The sequence below is a fragment of the Pithys albifrons genome, chromosome 3 (assembly GCF_047495875.1).
Source record: "Pithys albifrons albifrons isolate INPA30051 chromosome 3, PitAlb_v1, whole genome shotgun sequence".
NCBI lineage: Eukaryota > Metazoa > Chordata > Aves > Passeriformes > Thamnophilidae > Pithys > Pithys albifrons.
The window spans coordinates 24,376,168-24,400,667 of record NC_092460.1 but is presented as its reverse complement, the minus strand read 5'-3'; the positions used below and the strand labels follow the sequence as shown (position 1 = coordinate 24,400,667).

The window sequence follows — 24,500 nt, the reverse complement described above, 5'->3', positions numbered from 1 at the left end:
ATGGTGCCTGGCACTATGTAGGACAGACCTGGAGTATCTGCTCTTCACATCTGGGGGAGTTATTGTATCTCTGCTAGTTTAAGCAATTTTCCCTACTCTTTTTTCATAAAAGTGACAGAAGCATTTGTGCAGTCCCTATGTGTGTAAATGCAATCTTTGGTTTGAAAGTGGTGATATAAATTGGACAATTTTGCCCCCAAAGTATGTATTCATTTAGGTTTTAGAGAGCTGTTAACTGCCTTGTAATGGGAAACAGACACAGCTAATTTACTTCCCACTTACTTTGTAACACTTCTTCATTAGTTAATATACATATGCAACCACAGAATGTCCCGAGTTGACTTACAACCCCAGGAGATCTTTGTTTTAGCTGTATCTGTTGTGCACAGCACATAGGGCTGTGTGAACTGTGCATAGTGGCTGTTTTTTAATATGTCAGGCTATGAGATATATATGTTTTACCTGGGCGGCTCAAACAGTTTTAGGTAGCAATGAGCATTGGAGGACGTGTGTAATATTTGTGTACTATGTACGGGTGTTTCTATTCTGAAAAACGCCAGGATTGCAGGTGAGATGGTGTTACTGCTTTTGCAGGCAGCTCCTTACATTGCGGAGACTTAATGAAGGTAAGGGCTGTTTTTCTTTTGTGTTTGTGATCTTGATTTGGTAGACTTGGAGTGAGTCCTGGGAGCTGAAGTAAGTGAAGGTTACATGCTGTACCAAAGTGGTTAGGGAAGGAAGAGAATTACAAGTAACCTGAAGGGTCTTGAAAGTTGAATTTTATGACCTGAATCACTAGATGAAGTATTCTAAGTTTATGCTGGAGCTATAAGGAGCTGCTCTAGGATATGCAGCGAAAGATTTAGACAGCAGGTCAAGTTTCATTTTTACAAACCTGTGTTAGTGTTGAAGCTTTTTAGGTGCAGCTCTCGAGGAACAGCTAAATGGTGGTCTTACTGGATCTGCAGGATTATGAGTTCCCATGGCTGTAGTTTCATAGCTCATATCTTTTGAATTATGAAAGCTCCAGACCAGTTCTGTCTGTGATTTCAACCTTGAACTTCCCTGACATCTTTTTAATCCAGTCATCTGCCTGTCTCCATTCTGTAATTTAGCCTGATGGACTGCAGAACTGCATTGTAGGGAAGTGCCATGGAAACGCCTAGACATCATCATTAAGGCACGAGCTGGGAGGAAGGGCTGAGCTCACACTCTCTTGTGCACACGTTCATGTGTGCCTGTGTACGCACACTGAAATATGGACAGGCACACATTTTGGTCAGTGGGAAGCCCCCCAGTCCTAGGAAGTGTTTGGCCCCATTTGGACCACATTCCCATTTGGACTCAGGATAATCTGAATATTCTGAGTGCTGGTTTATGTCTGTTGTCTACTAGCCTTCAACCATGCTCTTCAGAAGCCTGCTGCCATCTTCCTCTTCATCCTTTAACTGCCACTGTTAAGTTATCCCTTTAAAATGTCTCCTTCCCCTCTCCCCTGTAAAATTATCCCTTTCTGAAACTGCCTTCCAATCAAAAAGAAACAGGCTATCTTGTTTTCTGGTTTGCTTTTATATTAATGTCCTTTCCCTCAGCCTTGTCCTGGGATCAGGAGCACTTTGGGTGTAGGACCCATTCCCAGCTTGCATATCCTCAGTGTTTCTGTAACACAAGCAACAACCAAGGAATATTTTGTTGCTGTCCTAATGACGTTACAGGCTAACTCAGAAGGACCCTTTTTGTTTCAGTTTGGTTTTTTAGTTGTTTGGGCATTTTTTTAAGAAGTGTTAACATCAGGGCCAAATTCACTGAAAAACTAAGTGTTAACATTACAAATCCATCTGATAGCAGCATGAGCCTGTTGCTTGCCCTGTTAGTGTTGCATGTAGGGGGATTTTTGTATGCAACTCTGCTCAGGATTGCTGACAGTATAGAGGAGAATAAATAAGTTTACTTTTGGGCTGTTGTAACAGCACATCTTCAATCACTTGCCTGAGTTTTTAGTCATTACTTGTAAATTCATTTCCCCCAATTTGCACATACCTAACAATGCAACATATATTGTTTGGTAGCAGATCCTAGCCTTTCCCACTCAATTCAGAATTCTGAAATGAATTTTCTGCAACAAACTTCAGCTAGAAGGTTTGCACTGGCATAATGATATGTCCTATTCTCATCTTTTTGTTGTGAGGCTTTTGATCAGAGAGTTCAAGTTTGAAAAAATCATCAACCCTCTTTAATTTAGTGTGACTTTCTGTTCTTTAGTGCATGAATGAGCATAGTAAAAATGAAGGTTGACTCTTTTTCTTCCCACTTGTTTTTTTCACTTTTTATACGACACTAACAATCTGGTTGCCATCCTATAATTAACTCAATGGACAGAAAGAGGGTGATATCGATTTGCAGTTGGTGTGCTTTAGTTAAATGTATTCATGGTATACCTGCCTAGAATGGCACAGAACTGTTGTCCTTCCGTAGGCTAAATGAAATAGTTGTATAAATTCAGTTGTCATTCCTAAACTCTTTTGCTGGTCAGTTATTAGGCCCTAGACACATGGAAAAGCTACAATTGTGAACTCTTATGCTTTTGTAGACTTTCTTATGACTCTGACTCTCAGGTCATGAAGGGTTTTGTTCACTTCTCTGCTGAGTTTTTTTAACTACTATGTGACCTTATTTAAAAGGGTAATGAAGCTCAAAATAGAGATCTCGTGGGCAAATTCTGATTCTGAAAGGAGCCTTGAGACCAGAGGGATGACGGCTTAGTGGGAACAAACTGTGATGAAACATTCTTACCTGGTGAAGTAACAGTGTCTTGATTTGGCACTCAGGTCTGTCTGAAATGGTGAAATTGTTGTCTGTGCTTTGCACTAAAACCGAAGTGTGCTCACCCCATTATGGATGGGCAATACTTCACTGCTTTTAATTTCTAATAAACCACAAGGTGAAAAGACAGAGTTCGAATTTAAAGGAACTTCAACCAACTACTTTTGTTGAATAAGAAATAAACAAATGAGAAAAGAAAGCTGAATACTTCATAATTAGAGCAACAGTTTTGCAAGGGAATAGCATTAGGTAGGTGTTAAGCAAAGTGACACTCAATGAAGGCAAAAAGAGGGAAGTTATTTCTGCATTTTTTAGGAGAATGTGACTTTTTGGGATACTGCCAGGTTTTAATGAGAACCAGAATACGAGGGTCTACATAGACCATTATTTACAATGATCTTTGTGGCAGGCAGTTTGGAGAATAATGTGAATGCAAACATAACTTCCTCACAAAGTTCTGAGAAACATAACTCAGCCAGGAGAGGTTTAGTGAGATTATTCCATTTCTTGGTATGGCAGAGCTCCAGGCAAATGTGTGAAGGGGGAGCTTTAGCACCATCTGGAATCCACAAAAGCCTGCACTGCTGGCTGCCACCTTGAAACACTTACTGATAGAGAGATTTTTCTAAACCTGTTAAGCGCTTTCTTAGTTTATTAAGCTTTTTTCCGTGGTATAAAGTCTAACAAGATGTCCAAGGATCAGTGAAATAATAGAATGTCTTTCAAGTAGAATTGTGAAGTCATCTTCTAAATGCAGAGAGCTGCAAAGAAGGTAAACATTTCTCAAATATGATGTGCTACATCACAGTCAACAGAGTCTGCAAAATTGCATGTGGTAAGAGACTGTGTGTACACTTTTAAGAAATTTCAGCTTCTTTTCTTGTGGATTCTGACTTGGTTTTCATTGTTACACATATTGGTTATTACTACCTAGTGTTTATTTTGTTTTTCTTAAGAGGAAAACATAGAATTTCACTCCTATCTGAAGAGAAAGAAAAAGGGCTCTCCAAAAAGTGTGTGTGTGTGTTCCTGCTGCTTATCAAGATTTCCATTTAACCTTCCTCCATAGCTAGAATATGTGCTGCCAGTGCCAGATGGCACAGTTTCTTCGAGAAGAACCAGCTCTTGCTTAGTAGTAATGCAGACAAACAATACCAAATTAGCATAAGCAAATGTCAGTGAGTTAACATAAAGCCTGTGTTATTTCTGTCTTTTCTTCTTTTCTTAGGCCATGGGTGTTGAGAGTGACCAGGAGATTGTACAAATGATTGGCACAGAGGAACATGTGATGGCTGCATTTGCTCCTAGCCTGGAAGAGTGCCAAAAAGCTCAGATTTTCACACAGATGCAGGTGTGTCTTTTCACATGGTCAGAGGCCGTAAGAATCTAAAGACAGTGGGTATTGACCACTCTGCTGTGTCAGCAATGCACATACACTTTGTGGTTTAAGGTTTGTTTTGAGGGGTTATTTTAAGCTGGGGCTTTTTAAGACATCAGGACTTGTCAAGCATGAGACTTTGCTCTCATTACGTAACTGTGGGGGGCGGAGGTGGAAATCAAAGTCAAGAAATGCTTTGTTTTCAGAAGCCCAGGGTACTTTTAATGTCATGGCCCTGTATATGACAAGTAGCAATGTGGATCAGATTAGAGGGTTTTGTTCAGGACTGTGGAATGGCACACCCCATTTCTCAGAAGCCCAATTAATATGGATATAACCATTTCATCATGAGTACATGTTCTTCTCCAATTCTAATCTCTTATGTGAAGCCCACAATAGTAGCCACCCTCCATCCTGCTGAAGACTCACTGGAATTCCCTTAGCTCATGTACTTTTTTAAATAGCCAGAACACAAGCCGTTTTGCTGGAAGCATTTCCATCATGTACATATTAATGGATCTGCTAGAAGAAGCATTTGAAGATTAGTCTTACTTCTGCTCTTTCGTTGTCAACTGTCACATCTTTCCCTGTGCGATGTTGAGTGTTGCAAAGTGAACATTTTTCTGGTTTTCTTCTTTTGGGGCTTTTGAAGGTTAGTGGTATTAAAGAGCTCCTAATTCCGAGTCAGAAGAGTAAAATGGTGGTGGGAACATAGAGGAATGTGAAGCATCCAGGAGTGTAGAAAAACAAAAATACAGAAGTTACTCTGTGCAAGAAATGTCAAATGAAGCTAATAGAGAGTTAGCTACTTTGTGGAAGAAGGTAACAGATGGAAAGGGTAACCCGTCATTTAGTGAAGAGGGTAATTCACATAGCTTCATGGCTCCATTTCCAGGCAGGAACTTCCTGTGTGGACTTGGATAGTTTCTTGACTCATCTGATGAATTCTGCATGTTGACTAATTCTAATTAAATAAACTAGATACCTTTGGAATTTATAGAATCCTTTTTTCTGGATCTCTGCAATATTCTTTAATATTGTAGTAATTATGCATTTTCACCACTTTTCCATTCCAAATATTATCAATTTACGGTAAAGGGTATGTTGTATATTTAATTATGAGCAATTGTGTCAACTTTCAAGAATTTTTTTTATTAGCATCACTTACATCTTTGTTGTTTTGCAGCTTGCTTGGAGTTCCTATCATTGGTAGCTAGTGGGATTGCACTGGTTGAGGAACACATACAGATCTCTTTGTGTGTATATTTGTATAGATTACAATTCTGATATTAACTCAGGTTAATTCTGCCTCTTGACAGGCATTGAAGTACATTGGAAACAAAGTACGAAGGCAAAGGATGTGGGGAGGCCCAAAGAAAACAAAGATGGAAGAAGCCCGAGAGCTTCTGGCTTCAACTATTCTGACCCATGTGCTTGTATGTAATGTTCCATTTTTTCTGAACTGGGGTAAGGTTGTGTAATTATTTATGGTGTGAGCTTTGTTGGCAGGGAAAAATGTCTTCGATGTCTTTGTAGGTAAGATAAAGTAAGTCGTCCTCAAAGTAAAGGGAAAGACTTGGATTGAGTCAAAAGAGTCTTTATGAATTGCTGTAATAGTGGACTACTTATCATACTTTGCATTTTTTTTCTACATAAGCAGACAGTATCAGCTGTTAGTTCAGGACCTCTCTTGTGACCTCTACCTTTATTCTGGCTTACTTTCATTTGCTATCTGTTTCAAAGTTGCTAATGTATATTTTTTTGCATTTTTTAAGAAAGTAAAGTGCACAAATCCCTTTTGTAACTCCTCAGTCAGCCCAGATGACCAATGATTTAAATGGTTGTGTTTGTCTGAATAAGAACAAAGGAACTGATCCTGAAACATTGATATGTTTTTGTTTTGTTTAGTTTTTTTGGGGTTTTTTGTTCACAGGTGAAGGAGTTCAATTTTCGTTCCAAGTGCATATACACAGCCGTGATGGTGCGCAGAGTAATTCTGGCTCAAGGAGAAAATAAAGTAGATGACAGAGACTACTATGGAAATAAACGTTTGGAGTTGGCAGGGCAGGTGAGTTTTTACTTCAGAGCAAAGTGTTGTTTTAAGGCTTTGTTACAACCTGCTTTTAATAAATGCAGAATAAGGATAATCCCTGTCTTCTCAATTGGAGTATTTTACCTCTCATTTTATTTTCGTTGCCTTTCTGTGTTGACTCATAGATATACTTCCCTGATTAAGACTAATACAGTATATCGTCACTTCTGTATTGCTTCTTTATACCAGATAAAAAATGACAGGGCAGTGCAAATATGGCATCAGTTCTAGTTCTGTTATAAATGCTAAGAAGACAGCAGTGAGATCCACCTTCCAGTGTTCCCCTTTAAGCAACTGGGTAAGGGAATAAATTGGGAACAAGATGGTGCCTGTATGTCAGGTCCTGGCTGTCCCATTAGGGAGAACCCAGCCTGTGCAGCACCTCACAGAACAGCCACTCAAGCCTCCTGTAATTTGGAGCCCATAAGATTGCTTATTCTTTGTCAGCTGCTTTTCTAGCCTCTAGAGTAGCATGAATTAACTAAGGAAGTGGTCTGAAACTAACTGCAGGAACTACTGAAAGTGGATTGCATGGACTTCTTTGCTTGCAGAATTTTGGCACTGGAGGTGGAAGCAGTAACAAATGGTTATGAAGGAGGGAGTGGCTTGAGGTGTCTGATGGATTTTGAGGTGGAGTCTTCTGCAGAGAGGGTGGCAGTTCACAGCTGTTGGCCAAACTGCATTCCCCTAATGCAGTGGGAATTTGCTTATCAGATGAAGGAGCTACTTAGTTACCAGGGCATGGATTTTTCCTTGCCATGCGTGTTTATTTTGTTAAACAGTTTGTCTTAGGATTGGATTTATTTGCTGTGCTCGGTATTAATGTATGTTGGAGTTTTGATAGTTGGTATCATCCCTAGTCACTGATCATGAAATTCAAACAAGTAAACTAAATGTGCTGGATTGCAGAACCTGTGCACCGCTGCTGGTCACACAGTCTGTATTTGGTTTCCTGTTGCAGCACATGTAACAGTATCTGTTTCTTTTTTATCATAGCCAGTGAAAACTCTCATTTTATTGTACCTTTTAAGATGAGTGTTTGCATATTGTCTCATAGTCCTCCTTCCCACCTGCCCTGTCCTGTCCTCCACTCACACATGTGAAGACACACACACAGTGCAATCATTTTAGAGTAAAAAACATGTGCTTTGCTTCTTAGTTTTCTGAAGAAACTAAGACGACACTCTTGAATGCATTCAAAGCACAAATAGAAGGAAAAAAACCCTCCTAACCTGTCAGGAAAAGAAACTTCTTCAAATTAATATGTTTACTGTTCTTCAAATTTTTAATCTTGTGCTGAGGCAGTGTATTTTTCTAAAGTGTAAGAAGTAGTAAGTGCACATTAGTGCAATATTCTAATGGAATAAATACTTTAAGCTGTGATGGATTTATTTGGTTTCTGCTGCAGTGTTGTTTCTCTGGTTCAGTATGACTGCAATCGGTAAAATTAATTGTTGCTTTGTCATTGTATTGTTCTTATTTAACTGGATTGAAGGAGCTTTTTCCTAATACTTTTAGAGACAGAAAGTAGAGCAGGTAAGAAGTTTTCTATAAGGTGTAGAAAAAGGCTCACACAGATGTTTACAACCAAAGTAGTTTCAGATTAACGGGAAGAGATTTTAAATTTACAGGACTGTCATAACAAAGCCAATATGTATTTTTTCTACATTAAGGAGAACTATTCAGGGGGGTTATAACTCTTGATTAAGGGTAGTTCTTTCTCTCTCGTAGTATTTTAAATTCTCGTTTCAAGTGAACAGTTGAATTCCTCTCTGTCATGCTATTGGTGAAATATTAATTTAACTGGATTATAGACTAAAAAGTGTGAAGGTTTTTTTGCGTTTCTAAATGTTTGTGTTTAGCTAAAGTTTGTGTGTATAAAATGGTTGTTGGTGATTTGTTTGGTTTTAGTGGGGGTTTTCTATGGCAACATGTTCCTGGAATAAAAATCCTGTTGATTTACAATTTGAATAAAGAAAAAAAAAGAAAGTATTCCCATGGGAGAAGAAAAACATAGCAGTCTAAACAATGTAAGGACATAAAAGGCATTGTGTTTATAAAAATGTGTGAAAACAATAGCTGCTAATTTCACACCCCATGGGAGAAAAGAGTACGAAATGTGCTTTAGCTTTAGATAACAGAGTTGTATCCACTCGCCAAGCTGGTTTACAGAGCTTTCTCTTAGTCTTTCTGCCACTAGAGGCTTGGTAGGCCAGGTGCCAGCTGAGGTGTTAGCAAAACCTACCGATTTCAGGCTTAATCTTTTCACCTACCTTTTCTCTTTCCTTAATGTGTTCATTATTTGCTAAGCATTACTCTGTTCTTTGTCCTCATTTTTTTTGTTTCTAATACAGCTTGCTTTGTATGGGGGAGATATGGAACAGCACCAAAATCCGGTACCCTGGAAAGCAAGGGATTTCTACCCTGTGACAAAAGAATACCGCCTTGACTTCAGAGATTGCCTAATCCCAGCTGTTCTGATAATATAATTAAGGCTGCCTAATGTCTTTAATTTTGCAACCAGTTTGTGTGAAAGGGAGAATTTGGCACTCTAAAGGCTTAAACGCTAAATAGCAATCTCAAGGCACCTAATTAGAATTCTCTGACATTAAGCTAATTGCCGAAACTGTATTTCAGCAGCTTAACTTCTTTATTAATTTTTCTTAGGATTTTCAATGAAAATCAATTGATGAGCTGTCAGTATTTTTTTTCCTTAAATATAATTCACTGTTTCGTGCTCCTTTTTGATGCAGGCTGAAAGACCCTGGACTAACTATGAAATCCATTGAATATTATCAGTGGCATTCCATCCTTTTTCTTTAATCTCTTGCTCTTGACTTAGATAATGTGGTTATTGTGAGATTCTTCTTTGCCAGATAGTCAGAGCTTTTACAGAGCGAGAGTCTGTGAGTGAAATTAGCAAAGTATGACACTTTTCAGACTAGCAAAGAGTAGCAAGTTGGTGTACTTGGGGTGTAGCTCACTTTATCAGTTTAGAGGACAGGGAGGATGGTGTGGCTTTATAATCTCGTTGGCATGTGGAATTACGAAATTTTTGCAATTTGATGATCAAGGAATCAAATATGTACACATTTTATGAGTGTTTTTCAAGTGTTCAGTATTGTTAAATGTCTAGATCTTGCTCAAACCTGTTAATGATCAAATGTATGCCATGGTTGATTTCAAAGGAATCTGATTCTTATTTAACAAGACTAACAGACATCTTAAAACTATGCGCGTTCCTTCCTTTTACTTTTTCCCTACTTTTGAAATTTTTGCTTCATAATCTACTTCTTGGAGACTCCAGTGGGTTCTCCTTCCTAATACGATGCTTCATAAAGGATGCTTTTATTTCTGATGGAAAATCTGATTAAAATTAACTATGACATTGGAGCTGAGTTGCAGGGGATTGGATTTCTTTTGACAGTGGTGACAGAGTATAACTTTGTAACTGTTCATGGTATTATAAACATCAGAAGAGAAAGAAGATCTACAACATCCTCTCATGCTAAGGTCAGGGCTAAAGCCCCCATTTTTCAAGCAAACCCTCTCTGTTCAGAGTGGTAATAGAATTCCATTTTTGTCAAGGTTTAGCATACAGTGTGTGTTGTCTCTGGTTTTACAATTTGTGACTGAACAGTGTTTCTTCTGTCTTGCACAGTAGTCAAATATAATCCAGTTTTTCTCTCCTAGAAGGCCAGTTAGGAGTGTTTTGTTGCAAATCAAGGGTCTGTCTTGAGCTTCCAGGTGTTAATTGTTGTATTTTTATTCTTAAGTGCATTTGTGATGCCAGTGAAGTAGCTCATAATTTAAATTAGCTCCTTCACAGTGTCATTTGCCAAATGCTTTGGTCAGCCCAGCTGGGGCATGTAGGCAGAGGAAAGCAAATGAAAGCTACTGGCCCATGCCAGTGATAGGGGAATGAGTGGTTTGCTTCCTCATCTCCAGAAGGTGAGGAAAAGTGGTGACTATGTCTGATGGAGACAGTGACAATTCAGTTTAATTCTGCATGTACAGTAATTAAATGGTACCACTGACTGCAGGATGTCTTAGTGTGTGGTGAATGACTATGTAGCTTGTTCAATCCTGCAAGGTATTTGTACTCCAGGAACTACCATTTCTGGCATTGGTAGCTGCTGCATTCTTAGTTCTGACACTTGGAGCTGCTGTAGAGTCCCAGGACAGAACTGCTAGACTTGAGAATTTACACTGCTAGCTTGCAAAGCTAAGTGTTGTGAACACTGAAAACGTGTCATATAATGCAGATTTAAGTGTTTTGGAAACTTGTCAGTATCTGCAGGAGCAAAGCAAATTGGAGAGTGAAAAAAGTCAGATCACAAACTTTGGTAGCCTTTTCTTTTTATGTCTGTTTTAAGAACTGTAAGTAATTAATATACATACACAGGAAATAATTGGCTTAAAAAGCAGCACTTGTGAATGGTTCTCTTGCTGGGTTGTTTGGGTTTTTTTCATTTCAGCCAAGTTACGTAGTTTTGTTGCTTAAGCTGTAGACTTGTTGAGTTGTTAGTTTGGGTGTGTTAAGGTAGAGATGTGAAGAGCATTGCACTCTCCAGATAGTACCAGTTCTAGACAAGGATGGCAGGTGTTGAACCAGGTGGACTCTCTGTGGGTGTAATTGGTTTTCCATAGATTGTGATTGACATAAAGTAGCAGGATAAAAGTGTATCTGAGTAAGGTGGCTGCCTATGAAACCTGAGATATATCTCACCAGCTGTCAAGAGCAGGGACTGCTTCTGGGCTCCTAAAAGAGTCTATTTAGTTCTTGTCCAGAAGCAATGGTAACTGAACCTTTTGTGCTTCAGTCTGGTCTTAAAAATTGTGCTGCTTCCCAACTCAGTGCTGCTGAGTTGCTTCCTCTAAGGGCCGATTAAAGTCATTTGGGTTTTGTGTCTTGTCCATTTAAGTAGCTCCTGAGAAGGGACACTTCAAAGGGCCTTTTTCACTTACAGATTGTCTCAAAACAACTCTTCATATATTGCTTTGCTGCAGTTACTCCATCCAGTACTAGAGTAAAAGCTGGTCTTGCCTCCAAGTCTTGTTTGTAATTCAGGTTTGTACTTCCAGAGTATTAAATCTTTAAAGAGTTTGTGGCTTTAGGAAGGAGGAAAGAAATCAGCTGGGTTATAGTGTAGGAGATTAGGGAAAGCAGTTAAGAAATGGATAGTGTAGAGAAGTATGGGTATGCTAAGGTATTGAGAAGGAAGGATTAAAGCAAACTGAAAAGGGATAAATGCATAGACTTAGACCCATCTACTTATTTGCTTTCTATTATGAAATAGGTTCTGTAATATTGACTTTAAACAAGGAAAAGAACTTGTAAGAAAATTATTGTTTGAGAAACAGGATGTATTTTAACTGACAAGAAGTATAAAGGGAGAAGTATTGAACTGGAGAAGTACAATTTTTCCCTTAATCCAACTGTTTTGTGTTTCCAGCTTCTTTCTCTTCTATTTGAAGATTTGTTCAAAAAATTTAACTCTGAACTGAAGAAGATTGCTGACCAGGTAATCCCCAAACAACGTGCAGCGCAGTTTGATGTCGTGAAGCACATGCGTCAGGACCAGATCACCAATGGCATGGTCAATGCCATTTCCACAGTAAGTATTTTTGTTCTCACTTTAATATGTAGAGTTTTTCACCATAGTGAATGATAGGAAACATGTAAATTCTGTTCTAATGAATCTACTGGTTTTCATTTGAAAAGTGAATCTGTTTAACATTCTTTATAGATTAAAATTACAAAAGTCTGTCACGGGCAGGGCTGTTGGGATTCACTGAAGAATTAATAATAATCAAGGCACCTTTGCTTTCAAAGTGATGTTTTCATGTTTGTGAAGGAATGGTAGCAACAAGCCAATTTAGAATAGTGATCATGGTTATATTTATCCAACTTGCTGTCTTTGAGTTTCTACTTGACTATGTGGTTTTTTTATTACCTGGATTTAGCTAGGGTCAGGTTACATCATTTGTCCAAAAGGTGGTTGGAAAACAGCAGGAAACCAAACCAACCAAACAAAAAACCCCAACCAAACAAAAAACCCCACCCTTAATTTTGAGCTCTTTAAAGGCAGTACCTTTTTATTCTGAAGTTGATAGTATGAACAAATTTTCAGCATAGAAGTTAGTACTTCTCTGCTGATGAGACTGAAAACTATTTGACAGGGAAATCTGCTGCTTGCCATAATATTGGAAAAACCCCTGATAATTAGCCTTTAAATATTTGTGTTGGTTGGATTTTAGCCCGTGTCTACCTTCTGCTGGAAGAGATACCTTCATTCATGCCAGTGAACAAGAACAATAATAGTTACTAGCTTTGTCTTTTACCTCAGACATCTGCAAGGGCAATTTGTGAGATTGTTCCTGAAATCTAGCTACTAGGTTTTAAGTGACTTTGAAAGCCATGATTTTCAAAGAAATTAGATTAGCCTTAAGTATTTTAGGAGCTGGTAAAAATTGTGGAACTTAATTTTTAATCTTTGGAGCTCTTGAGAGGGCTTTTCTGCCTAGCATGAAACTGAGGTTTTTCTTTGGTTCTTGTAAACAAAATTAACTCCACAAATTGCATCCAAACCCACCAGCAGTTTGTAACTTACAAATCCCAGTGTTAAGGCTTAGTACTGTTTAATTTTATGAGTGCCCCAAATGTAGTTAAATCTCTACAGTGCACGTAACCAAAACAATTGACAGATTTGTTTCTCTAAATGCTGGTGCTTTCTTCTAGCTGGTGCCAGTTTTTCCATTTGGACTGACAGAGATAAATCTGCAAATATTCAGTACATATTCAGTGAAGTCTTCCTTCTTCCACTGTCTTTGGACTTTTTTTCACTGCCACATAAGCAGTTAAACACCATCTGCTCTTAAGCATTGAAAAATAATTTGTCAGGAACAATGCCCAGTGCATACTATTCAAGAGATTAAGCAAATACCATAGAAATCATTCTTGGAAATGACAATCTCCAATCTCACCAGAATGCTTCAGTGATATTCTCGAAGAGCATGAAATAACTCAGCAGATTCCTAATTACACCAGTAGCATGCAAAACAGTTCATAGCTCTACTGCATCAAGTACAGTGGTGTGGAGTGATATTTCCTACAGGTTGTCTTCTTACCCTGGAAAATACCAGAAGAGAGGGTAGGTCAGGCGGTAATGCCGTAGGCCTGATAGAAATTTCAGCATCTGAAGAATCATCTGATGCCACTGAGGGAGCAAATTCCTGTTCAGAGGAGCTCTCAATAGGGTGTTCTCAGCTGAGCATGGTCTCACAGCTGCCCTGGGCCCATTTCGGGGGTGTTTTTTGACAACTTTTGAAGGATTCAGTCTGTTTCTTCCAAAGCACAAAGAATTTTTCATATTATTTCTTGAGGCAGCATTTTTTCTTCCTTCTTCCTCCATGTTTTTGATTTCAGACCCTTCTGAGCAGTGAAGAAGAAACCACATGCTAATTTGGACTACAGGTCAAATAATTTCTAGCGTGAGATAAAACTACTCATTTATTGTATTCTTCCGTTTATATTCTCAGAACTCCTAGTTAAAGAATGAAATGGTCGGTGAACAAACCTTTCCCAAGAATACTGAGCAGATGAACATGTTTCTTTCAACTGCCTTACCATTCTGTCTTCCCACTTTCTGTTACAAATTTGAGACTATTTGATAGTCTCTTTGGTGGAAGCAAATAACAAAATCATTAATATGGGCGATGATTTGTTGCTGTTCATCGCTAAATGGGATTTTGCTGTCAATATGTAAATATAGGAAAGGATTTTGGTGTAGGATAGCAAGCAAACTTCAAATTACTTGTTAGTATTTGTTAGCTGAGTTTGTCAAAAAGGGTACAGGAATTAGCAGAAGGCAGTCCTTGGAAAAACATTGTCTTTGGGCTGAGCAGTAGCGTGGTGCCTGGGGTAAATAATAGTTTCAGTCAGAAACTTTCTGTATCCACTGGTTCATTGCTGAGAACTGTATATGGAGTCGATATCATGAAGGTGCAAATTGTAATGCCAAATTACAAGATTACAGTAGAGATTATTAAATCTGCTTGACATTGAAATGTATTTGTGCCCTGGAACATTGTCTGAACTCCTGTTCTCCTAATTAAAGTGATAGGGCTTGTAACTGTCCTGATACATGAAAACTGTGATATGCATGGATTTTGCATTTCATACTTGGTATAATTTTACCAGAGAAGTTGGGTAGACCTACTCCCCATCTCCACTCCTACACTTCTGTGAGAAAACACATTAGTGAGTCTTTTTCTTCTGGATTCAAAAAACAAAAGGCTTTGAGAAAGTACAGAGGGCTTCGATGTCAGACTTCTACAGCAAAAATGCCTGTGCTTCCTACAAAAAAAAACAAATCACAAAAGAGGCAGAATGAACTTGTGGGATCTGTTGAAAAAGTGTTACTTCACTTAAAAGACCTTTTTTAAAAAAATCCCCCAAAATCTGTAAAATAAGAAAAGAAAATAATTTAGCTAAATTTCATTATGGAATTATCTGTGAGGGGCAGATGGAAATGAATCTTTTTGTAATTGAATATATAATAGCAAAGTATCCTCTCATTTGAGAGAACAGTTCTTTTGGTTCAACTTTTTATTGATACTTAATACAGATACACTATAACTAGGACTTTATATGCAGATAGGTAATTAGAAAGTTGGTTTATGTGAATGGGCAACATTTGCTTAGCAAAACTCGGGTATCATTCTGCCTAGATAGAAAAAAGTCTAGACAGGGATAAACTGGACTAATTTTTTTAAAACATTAATTTATTCTACAGGGAAATTGGTCTCTAAAGAGATTCAAAATGGACCGCCAAGGTGTGACACAAGTATTGTCCCGCTTGTCTTACATATCTGCTCTGGGAATGATGACTAGAATCTCTTCTCAGTTTGAAAAGACAAGGAAAGTGAGTGGTCCTCGATCCCTACAACCATCTCAGTGGGGGATGCTCTGCCCTTCTGACACTCCTGAAGGAGAGGTGAGGAACTTCTGGTTTGCTTTCTGTGTTTCTTGTCCTGTGGAATAGAGATGCTGTTTATTTTGAAGCAGGTGTTCCTCCATCAGAGAGAGAATTCTGATGAGGAGGTTTCTAGAGACACAACTTGTGTGTCTTCTGACGTCCCTGTTTACATCCCAGTCCTACTTACTATATTAACTCTTTTCTCCTGAATGGCCTGTCTAGAAACAGTTCTGAAATCATTTGATTATATGAGAATGACATGAGCCCTCCCCATTTTTCTGCAGAATTACTTGCTCTCTTGATTAGAGCAGAAAGAGGGAAGTCCTAAACTCCTATCCCTTCGTTCTGTAATAACCGTGTTTTGAAGTTCCAGCATCAACCTGCAGGTTTTCTGCAAACACATACTATTATTTCTTTAGCCATTAGCCTGAGGAAGAAAACCGTCTTTGTATGTTTTACTTTAAAGATATCATCTGGTTATTTCAACCAGACAATTGATACTGACAATCTTTTTGTTTTCCTTTTTTTCTCATTTTTTTCTGGATATAAAATACTGGGAAGGGGGATGTCCTAGTTCAGCAGGAGGGACCAGCTAACCCTGTGTGGGGGTGATCAAAGCTGTGTATTCTACCCCCTCTATTCATTCCCCAAGGTCAATGGGCCATTAGCAGCAGCTGCCCAGGGAGCCATTATCACCTTCACACCCAGCCTGAGGGGGGCGGAGCTGCCAATGGGCCATCAACAGCTCAACACCCCCTGGCTCCCAGAGTTAATCACCCATTGTGTGAGTCCCCGCCCAGGGGGAGGGACTGAGAGCTCCCTGAGGGTACATAAGGGGTGGGTAAGAAGACCTCGGGAACCTCTCGTCGGATCCAGAGCAGCAGCAGGACCTTGACAGGAGGAGATCACTGCTCTCGCCCAGACCACAGCCCTCGCCTGCACCAACAGGTTTTTCTTTTCCTTTTGCTCTGGACTTGGGGGAACCACAGGGGTCTCAGCACAAGGGCAAACAAACCCCCTTGGGTTTGTGCCCCAGGACACTGGGTTATACTGCTGGGGTTCTGTGAGTTGAAAGCAATTTCCCTTGTGTGTCAGTGTTGCTATTGTAATATTATTATTAAATTTTAGGTCTGACTTATAATCTCTCTCGTGGTGAGTTCATTTCCCTTGCTGGTTCACCTTTAAACCAGCACATCTTTTGGCGCCCAACGTGGGGCACGAGAGAGAAGTCAGAATTACAATTTCATTTTGTGTATTTGGATACAGAAACTCCCTGACTACCATGTTGCTTGATGTATTCATGTGGATGGTGTATCTGGGCCTGTTCATATTTCGACACATGGGGAACCATGTGCCTATTTTGATGCTCTCTTTAATACCAGGGAGAAGGATCAAAATTGCTTTATTAATATACTATGTTTATGTTGTCATAACATCAGAAGCAATGAATTTCATTGTGAATGTATATTCAGTCTGGTGTGCCTGTCCTGGATTGGGTTGTTACCTCTGGGGTCTCACTAAAAATAGTACCCACACTGTGGGGAAAACAGGCGGAGATGGTTACTTCCACCTTTTCACCTCTGCTACAACAATCATTGAAAATATTGAGCTTCCTTTTGATGTTAGGGACAGTATAATCCTACTGTTAGTGCTGTTAGTGTTGCTTTGTCTCCTCTGTACTGTATACACCATGTTTAGGGTCAGAACTGGGCTCTCTAAGGAGACTTGCTGGAGGCCTGCCCTGGGAGCGGATGATGTTGAGTGGCACGGGAAGTGGGAAGATATGGGCCAGTATTTGGAGACCTTCTCTCCTCAAATGATCTGGAAATTCACCCCAGAACAACTGCAGGACCCTGCCAAAATGCTAAGCTATGTGAAAGGAAGATGCTCTGGTAGTCCCAGAGATGTGCAGCTCACAGCAACCAGCTGGGCCCTGGCCACTGCCTACCGCACACTGCTTGGTGTGGTACAGCATCATCAGGAGGAGGAGAAAAGGAGCAAATCCACAGGCACCATGTCCACCCAAACCACGGCTGAGCCAGAGAGGAAGAGAGGTACATCAACCAGCACCATGTCCACCCAAACCATGGCTGAGTCAGAGAGAAGAGACACATCAACCAGCACCATGCCCACACGAACCACAGCTGAGCCAGAGAGAAAGGGAAACAAATCAACCAGCACCATGTCCACACAAACCATGGAGGAGCCAGAAGGACAACAGAAACCGATAGCAGTTGCCCCTGTCCAGAAAAGAAAATCAAAGACCAAATCAGTTCGTATAGTGAATGACGAGGAAGAGTCAGGACCTTCATCTCAAGCAGAAGAAATGGAGCCAGAAATAATCACCCGGTCCCTATCCCTGGGAGAGCTGCGTGAGCTCCGGAGAGAGTTCACACGACAGGCAAATGAGTCCATCTTGACCTGGCTACTTCGAATCTGGGATGCTGCAGCCAATGACACAATTCTAGATGGGAGTGAGGCAAGGCAGCTGGGATCCCTTTCTCGAGATGTTGTCATTGATCAGGGCATTGGAAAGAGACAGGAAACTCTCAGCCTCTGGCGGTGACTGTTGTCAAGCGTGAGGGAGAGATATCTTTGTAAGGAGGACCTCCACGTACAGCAAGGACAGTGGAACACGATGGAACAAGGTATCCGGTGCTTAAGGAAATTAGCCGTACTGGAGATAATCTTTTCAGAAGATGAGAGATTCCCTAAAAGTCCAGATGGTGTCCAGTGCACATCCCAGATGTGGTTAAAATTTGCACGACTTGGGCCAGAAATGTATTCTCGCTACCTTGCAACATTGCAGTGGAGAGAGGGAGAAGACAAGGTGGGTGCACTGGTCAGCAAACTCAGGATTTATGAAGACACTGTCACTGCTCCATTACGAGCCCACGTCTCAGCTGTGGAAACAAAACTGGCTGAACTGGAAGAGAAGATTAAGGAAGGACTCTTTCATATCTCTCCAGAACAAACGAGAGTCTCTGCCATCAGAAGCAGGCGTCTTCCAGCTAAGAAGAAAGGGTACACTCCATGTGGCAATCTGTGGTTTTACCTCCATGAGCATGGAGAAGATATGAGGAAGTGGGATGGGAAACCCACCTCTTCCTTAGCAGCTCGGGTACGTGAATTGCAAAGAGGCACAACTAACACAGGGAATTCTTCAAGGTTGAAGGCTGCTCCGGTCTCTCGTGGGCAAGGCTCCAGACAGTATAGAAATGATGATGTTATGCCCGATCCTCTTGAAGGAACCTCCCGGTCATATTCACAGGGAGAGCGCAGTGAATACCATGACCAGAACTAGGGGGGCCCTGCCTCTAGCCAGGTAGAGGAGAGGGACAATCGGGTTTATTGGACTGTGTGGATTCGGTGGCCTGGCTCATCAGACCCACAGAAATACAAAGCTTTAGTGGACACTGGTGCACAATGCACGTTGATGCCATCAGGATACGTCGGGGCAGAATCCATCTCTATTTCTGGGGTGACAGGGGGATCCCAACAGCTGACTGTACTGGAAGCTGAAGTCAGCTTGACTGGAAAGGAATGGCATAGACACCCCATTGTGACTGGTCCAGAAGCCCCGTGTATCCTTGGCATAGACTACCTGAGGAATGGATATTTCAAAGACCCAAAGGGACTGCGTTGGGCCTTTGGCATAGCTGCTGTGGAGACAGAGGAAAACAGACAGCTGAGCACCTTGCCTGGCCTCTCAGAGGACCCTTCTGCTGTGGGACTGCTGAAAGTTGAAGAACAATTGGTACCGCTGGCCACAGCCACAGTGCACCGTCGGCAATACCGCACTGACCGAGACTCTGTGACCCCCATACACAAGATGATTCGTGAGCTGGAGAGCCAAGGGGTGGTCAGCAAGACTCACTCACCCTTTAATAGCCCCATATGGTCAGTACGAAAGTCCAGTGGAGAGTGGAGGCTGACGGTGGATTACCGTGGCCTCAATGAGGTCACACACCCCCTGAGTGCCGCTGTGCCGGACATGCTGGAGCTTCAGTATGAGCTGGAGTCCAAGGCAGCCAAGTGGTATGCCACCATCGACATTGCCAATGCCTTTTTCTCCATTCTGTTGGCAGCAGAGTGCAGGCCGCAGTTCGCTTTCACCTGGAAGGGGGTGCAGTACACCTGGAATCGACTGCCCCAGGGGTGGAAACACAGTCCCACCATTTGCCATGGACTGATCCAGACTGCATTGGAAAAGGGTGAGGCTCCAGAACATCTACAGTACATCGATGACATCATTGTATGGGGGAACACAGCAGGGGAGGTTTTTGAGAAAGGAAAGAAGATAATCCAGATTCTCCTAAGAGCTGGTTTTGCCATTGAACGAAGTAAGGTCAAGGGACCTGCTCAGGAAATTCAGTTCCTAGGAGTGAAGTGGCAAGACGGGTGTCGTCAGATTCCAACAGAGGTGATCAACAAAATAGCAGCTATGTCCCCACCGACCAGCAAGAAGGAAACTCAGGCTTTCCTAGGTGCCGTGGGCTTTTGGAGGATGCATATCCCTGAGTACAGTCAGATTGTAAGCCCTCTCTACCTTGTGACACGGAAGAAAAATGATTTCCAGTGGGGCCCTGAACAACAACAAGCCTTTGAGCAGATTAAACAGAAGATTACCCATGCAGTAGCCCTTGGGCCAGTCAGGACAGGACAGGATGTGAAGAATGTGCTCTACACTGCAGCCGGGGAGAATGGCCCATCCTGGAGCCTCTGGCAGAAAGTACCTGAGGAGACTCGAGGACGACCGCTGGGATTCTGGAGTCGGGGATACAAAGGATCTGAGGCCAGCTACACCCCAACTGAGAAAGAGATCCTGGCAGCTTATGAAGGAGTTCGAGCCGCCTCAGAAGTGATTGGCACTGAGGCACAGCTCATCCTGGCACCCCGACTACCAGTGTTGGGCTGGATGTTCAAAGGAAAAGCTCCTTCTACCCATCACGCCACTGATGCCACATGGAGTAAGTGGATCGCTCTGATCACGCAGAGAACCCGGATAGGGAATCCTAATCGCCCTGGGATTTTGGAAATCATCACTAACTGGCCGGAAGGTGAGAGTTTCGGATTGTCCTCTGAAGAAGAAGAGGAGCAGGTGACACGAGCTGAGGAGGCCCCACCATATAACCAGCTACCAGAAGAGGAGAAGCGATATGCTCTCTTCACAGATGGCTCCTGCCGCATTGTAGGGACAAGCCGGAAATGGAAAGCAGCTGTATGGAGTCCTACACGTCGAGTTGCAGAAGCGACTGAAGGACAAGGTGGATCAAGTCAGGTTGCAGAGCTGAAAGCTGTTCAGCTGGCTTTGGATATCGCCGAACGAGAGAAGTGGCCAAGACTCTACCTTTACACTGACTCGTGGATGGTGGCCAATGCTCTGTGGGGATGGCTGGAGCGGTGGAGGAAGGCCGGCTGGCAGCGCAAAGGAAAACCCATCTGGGCGGCTGAAATGTGGCAGGACATCGCTGCCCGGGTAGAGAAGCTGAGTGTGAAGGTCCGTCACGTAGATCCTCATGTACCCAAGAGCCGGGCTAATGAGGAGCATCGTAACAACGAGCAGGTGGATCGAGCTGCCAGGATCGAAGTTTCTCAGGTAGATCTGGATTGGCAGCATAAAGGTGAATTGTTTCTAGCCCGATGGGCCCATGATGCCTCTGGTCATCAGGGCAGAGATGTGACATACAGATGGGCTCGTGACCGAGGGGTGGATCTAACCATGGACAGTGTCTCACAGGTTATCCATGACTGTGATACATGTGCTGCCATCAAGCAGGCCAAGCGGGTGAAGCCTCTATGGTATGGTGGACGGTGGTCGAAATACAGGTATGGGGAAGCCTGGCAAGTTGACTACATCACACTTCCCCAAACACGCCAAGGCAAGCGCTATGTGCTGACCATGGTAGAGGCAACCACTGGATGGCTGGAGACATACCCCGTATCTCACGCCACTGCCTGGAATACCATCCTGGGCCTTGAGAAACAAGTCCTGTGGAGACACGACACCCCAGAGAGAATAGAGTCTGACAACGGCACCCACTTCAAGAACAGCCTCATAGACACCTGGGCCAGAGAGCACAGCATTGAGTGGGTGTATCATATCCCCTACCATGCTCCAGCTGCCGGGAAAGTTGAGCGATGTAATGGACTGCTGAAAACAACCTTGAAGGCGTTGGGTGGGGGAACTTTCAAACACTGGGAGCTGCATTTGGCAAAGGCCACCTGGTTGGTCAACACCCGGGGCTCCATCAATCGAGCTGGCCCTGCCCAATCAGAACTCTTGAATACTGTAGATGGAGATAAAGTCCCTGTGGTCCATATGAGAGGTATGTTAGGAAAGACTGTTTGGGTGAGTCCCACCTCAAACAAAGGCAAACCCATCCGAGGGATTGTCTTTGCTCAAGGACCTGGTTGCACTTGGTGGGTAATGCAAAAAGATGGAGAAACACGATGTGTACCACAAGGGGACCTAATTTTGAGCGAGAAGAGTTTGTAATGTTTCATCGTATATATGTGTATATATATGTATAGGTAAAAAGGGGATTAATTTGGGAATGACTAGATGGAGTAGAATAAGGGGTGGATAATGTCCTAGTTCAGCAGGAGGGACCAGCTAACCCTGTGTGGGGGTGATCAAAGCTGTGTATTCTACCCCCTCTATTCATTCCCCAAGGTCAATGGGCCATTAGCAGCAGCTGCCCAGGGAGCCATTATCACCTTCACACCCAGCCTGAGGGGGGCGGAGCTGCCAATGGGCCATCAACAGCTCAACACCCCCTGGCTCCCAGAGTTAATCACCCATTGTGTGAGTCCCCGCCCAGGGGGAGGGACTGAGAGCTCCCTGAGGGTACATAAGGGGTGGGTAAGAAGACCTCGGGAACCTCTCGTCGGATCCAGAGCAGCAGCAGGACCTTGACAGGAGGAGATCACCGCTCTCGCCCAGACCACAGCCCTCGCCTGCACCAACAGGTTTTTCTTTTCCTTTTGCTCTGGACTTGGGGGAACCACAGGGGTCTCAGCACAAGGGCAAACAAACCCCCTTGGGTTTGTGCCCCAGGACACTGGGTTATACTGCTGGGGTTCTGTGAGTTGAAAGCAATTTCCCTTGTGTGTCAGTGTTGCTATTGTAATATTATTATTAAATTTTAGGTCTGACTTATAATCTCTCTCGTGGTGAGTTCATTTCCCCTGCTGGTTCACCTTTAAACCAGCACAGGGGAACTCTGAACTTTCTGGATAAGTATGTTGTCAATATGAGCTAGTCTCATTAAGCAGCTGAAATAAAATTGCACTGTATAAGAGACCTGGATATTTTTCATTTAAAAGTGTGAAATGTTTGTGTTAGAAGAGAGTATCTGGAAAACTGATAAATAAGCTGATTTTGTTTTTCCATTATGCTGCTGAGTAGCTGTATCTTTGAAGAGAGAAATGTAGAGTTATACATGGTTGGATAACTTAAGAGCTACAACTTCAGTGCCTATATTTTTATTACTTTTGTAAATGCTAAAACATTAAATTTCATTTCAGTGCAATAGAGAAAATTCTTCCTTTTTTTCCCTCCAAATTTGCAGGGTAGTTAATTTGTTTAATTTCTTTCACTTAGTCTTTTTTTTCCTCAGTCATAAGTATGGGTTTGGAAGGAAAAATAACTACAGTATTAGTACATTGGAATAGAAAGAAATAAAATATGTGTGGTGTATCTTTTTTCTTTTTAGGCTTGTGGATTGGTTAAAAATCTTGCCCTCATGACTCATATTACTACGGATATGGAGGATGGCCCAATTATTAAATTAGCCAGTAATCTTGGAGTTGAAGATGTCAACTTGCTCTGTGGTGAAGAACTTTCATATCCAAATGTGTTCCTTGTTTTCCTTAATGGTATGTTACTTTTCAGCAGTCTTGACTCTGATTTGTTGCTGATGAATGCTATAAAGACCTTTGTATTGTCTTATAAACTTCCTAAACTATCATTCCTTGTCTTCTCTTTTAAAGTTTTGGTTAAAATGTGACCACACTTATTTTATATCTTGAGGTTACTTTGGTCAGGTGACTCTTTAAATTAATTTTGTTGTCTTTTTTGTTCATCATGTGTCAGAATGCTCAAGTATAAGCTAAAGTGCCCTGCTAAGATAGCTGAGTACCTGAAGGAAGAATTCTGGTGCTGTTGTGAGTGATCACATATATCAAAAATAACAGGATTTGTAAAATTTCTGACAAGGCAGCAGGACAGTACCTTGGTCTGTTCTAGGAGACCTTGGATCTGTTTCAGTACAGGTGAAATTGCAGACTTCAGAATTGTTATTTGCTTCTATGCCAGCTGCTGAATGGGCACCTGAGCAGAAACATATTTGTAGAAAGCTGGGTGAAGCACATCATGTGGTTTCTCATCCTATTTGGGGATATGCAGGTAAATGACCTGTGAAATTCTGACAATTTTTTACTGAGAGGAAAAAAGAGCCAATTCTTACACATGTCAGAAAAGAGAAATTTTATGACAACTCTTATTATTTGCAAGAAGCAGGAAGTACCTCTATGCATGCTACACATGATCAGAATTTGTAAATAGAGTTGTATATGTGCAAAGGACGCACCAGGTATTTCTTCTCTTTCTGAATAGGTAACATCCTTGGTGTCATACGTGATCATCAGAAATTAGTCAACACATTTCGGATAATGCGTCGAGCAGGTTACATCAATGAATTCGTTTCCATCTCTACAAATCTGTCTGACAGATGTGTTTATATTTCCTCTGATGGAGGGAGGTTGTGCAGGTAAACATCCTGTCAGAATTATCTTGCTACTGAACTTACCATAAGCACAGTTTTATGCACTGTATAAATCTAAGCAAATTCAGTAAGACTTGAGCATCTCTTTTCTCCTTCAATAGCCTGCATTCCAAACAGACAGATCTGAAAACATACTATATAGTAAGCAACTTATAAAAAAACAAAGCCCAGATAAACCCATTTTACCTGTAAATAAAAGTCAAAACAAAATACTTCTTCTGTCTTCTGAAAAACAAAAAAAAAATCATCACAAAAACAAAGGAGGGGAATTAAAATTAATCTGATTAACTAATGGTAATATTCAATGTCCTTGGAGAAACATTTTGTAACTTCCTGTGAAGTGGGAAACAAGCAGCCACTCGCCTGATGCTCTGTGGGTGTCATATCACATTTTAGACTGAGAGGCTACTCTTCAACTTCAAGGGCAAAACTTCCTC

General features: G+C 41.6%; 1 protein-coding gene across 4 annotated transcripts in view; it reads left to right on the top strand.

Moving 5' to 3' along the window:
- POLR3B (RNA polymerase III subunit B) overlaps window positions 1-24,500 on the top strand; it is an 83,797-nt gene that overhangs the window by 16,813 nt on the left and 42,484 nt on the right. For all 4 annotated transcript variants that reach the window (XM_071551025.1, XM_071551026.1, XM_071551030.1 and 1 more), the window contains 7 exons: window positions 4,052-4,174; window positions 5,521-5,637; window positions 6,135-6,269; window positions 11,750-11,911; window positions 15,092-15,292; window positions 22,993-23,155; window positions 23,895-24,048. In XM_071551025.1, coding sequence (XP_071407126.1) covers window positions 4,052-4,174; window positions 5,521-5,637; window positions 6,135-6,269; window positions 11,750-11,911; window positions 15,092-15,292; window positions 22,993-23,155; window positions 23,895-24,048 — 1,055 coding nt within the window. The remainder of the gene's footprint in view (window positions 1-4,051; window positions 4,175-5,520; window positions 5,638-6,134; window positions 6,270-11,749; window positions 11,912-15,091; window positions 15,293-22,992; window positions 23,156-23,894; window positions 24,049-24,500) is intronic.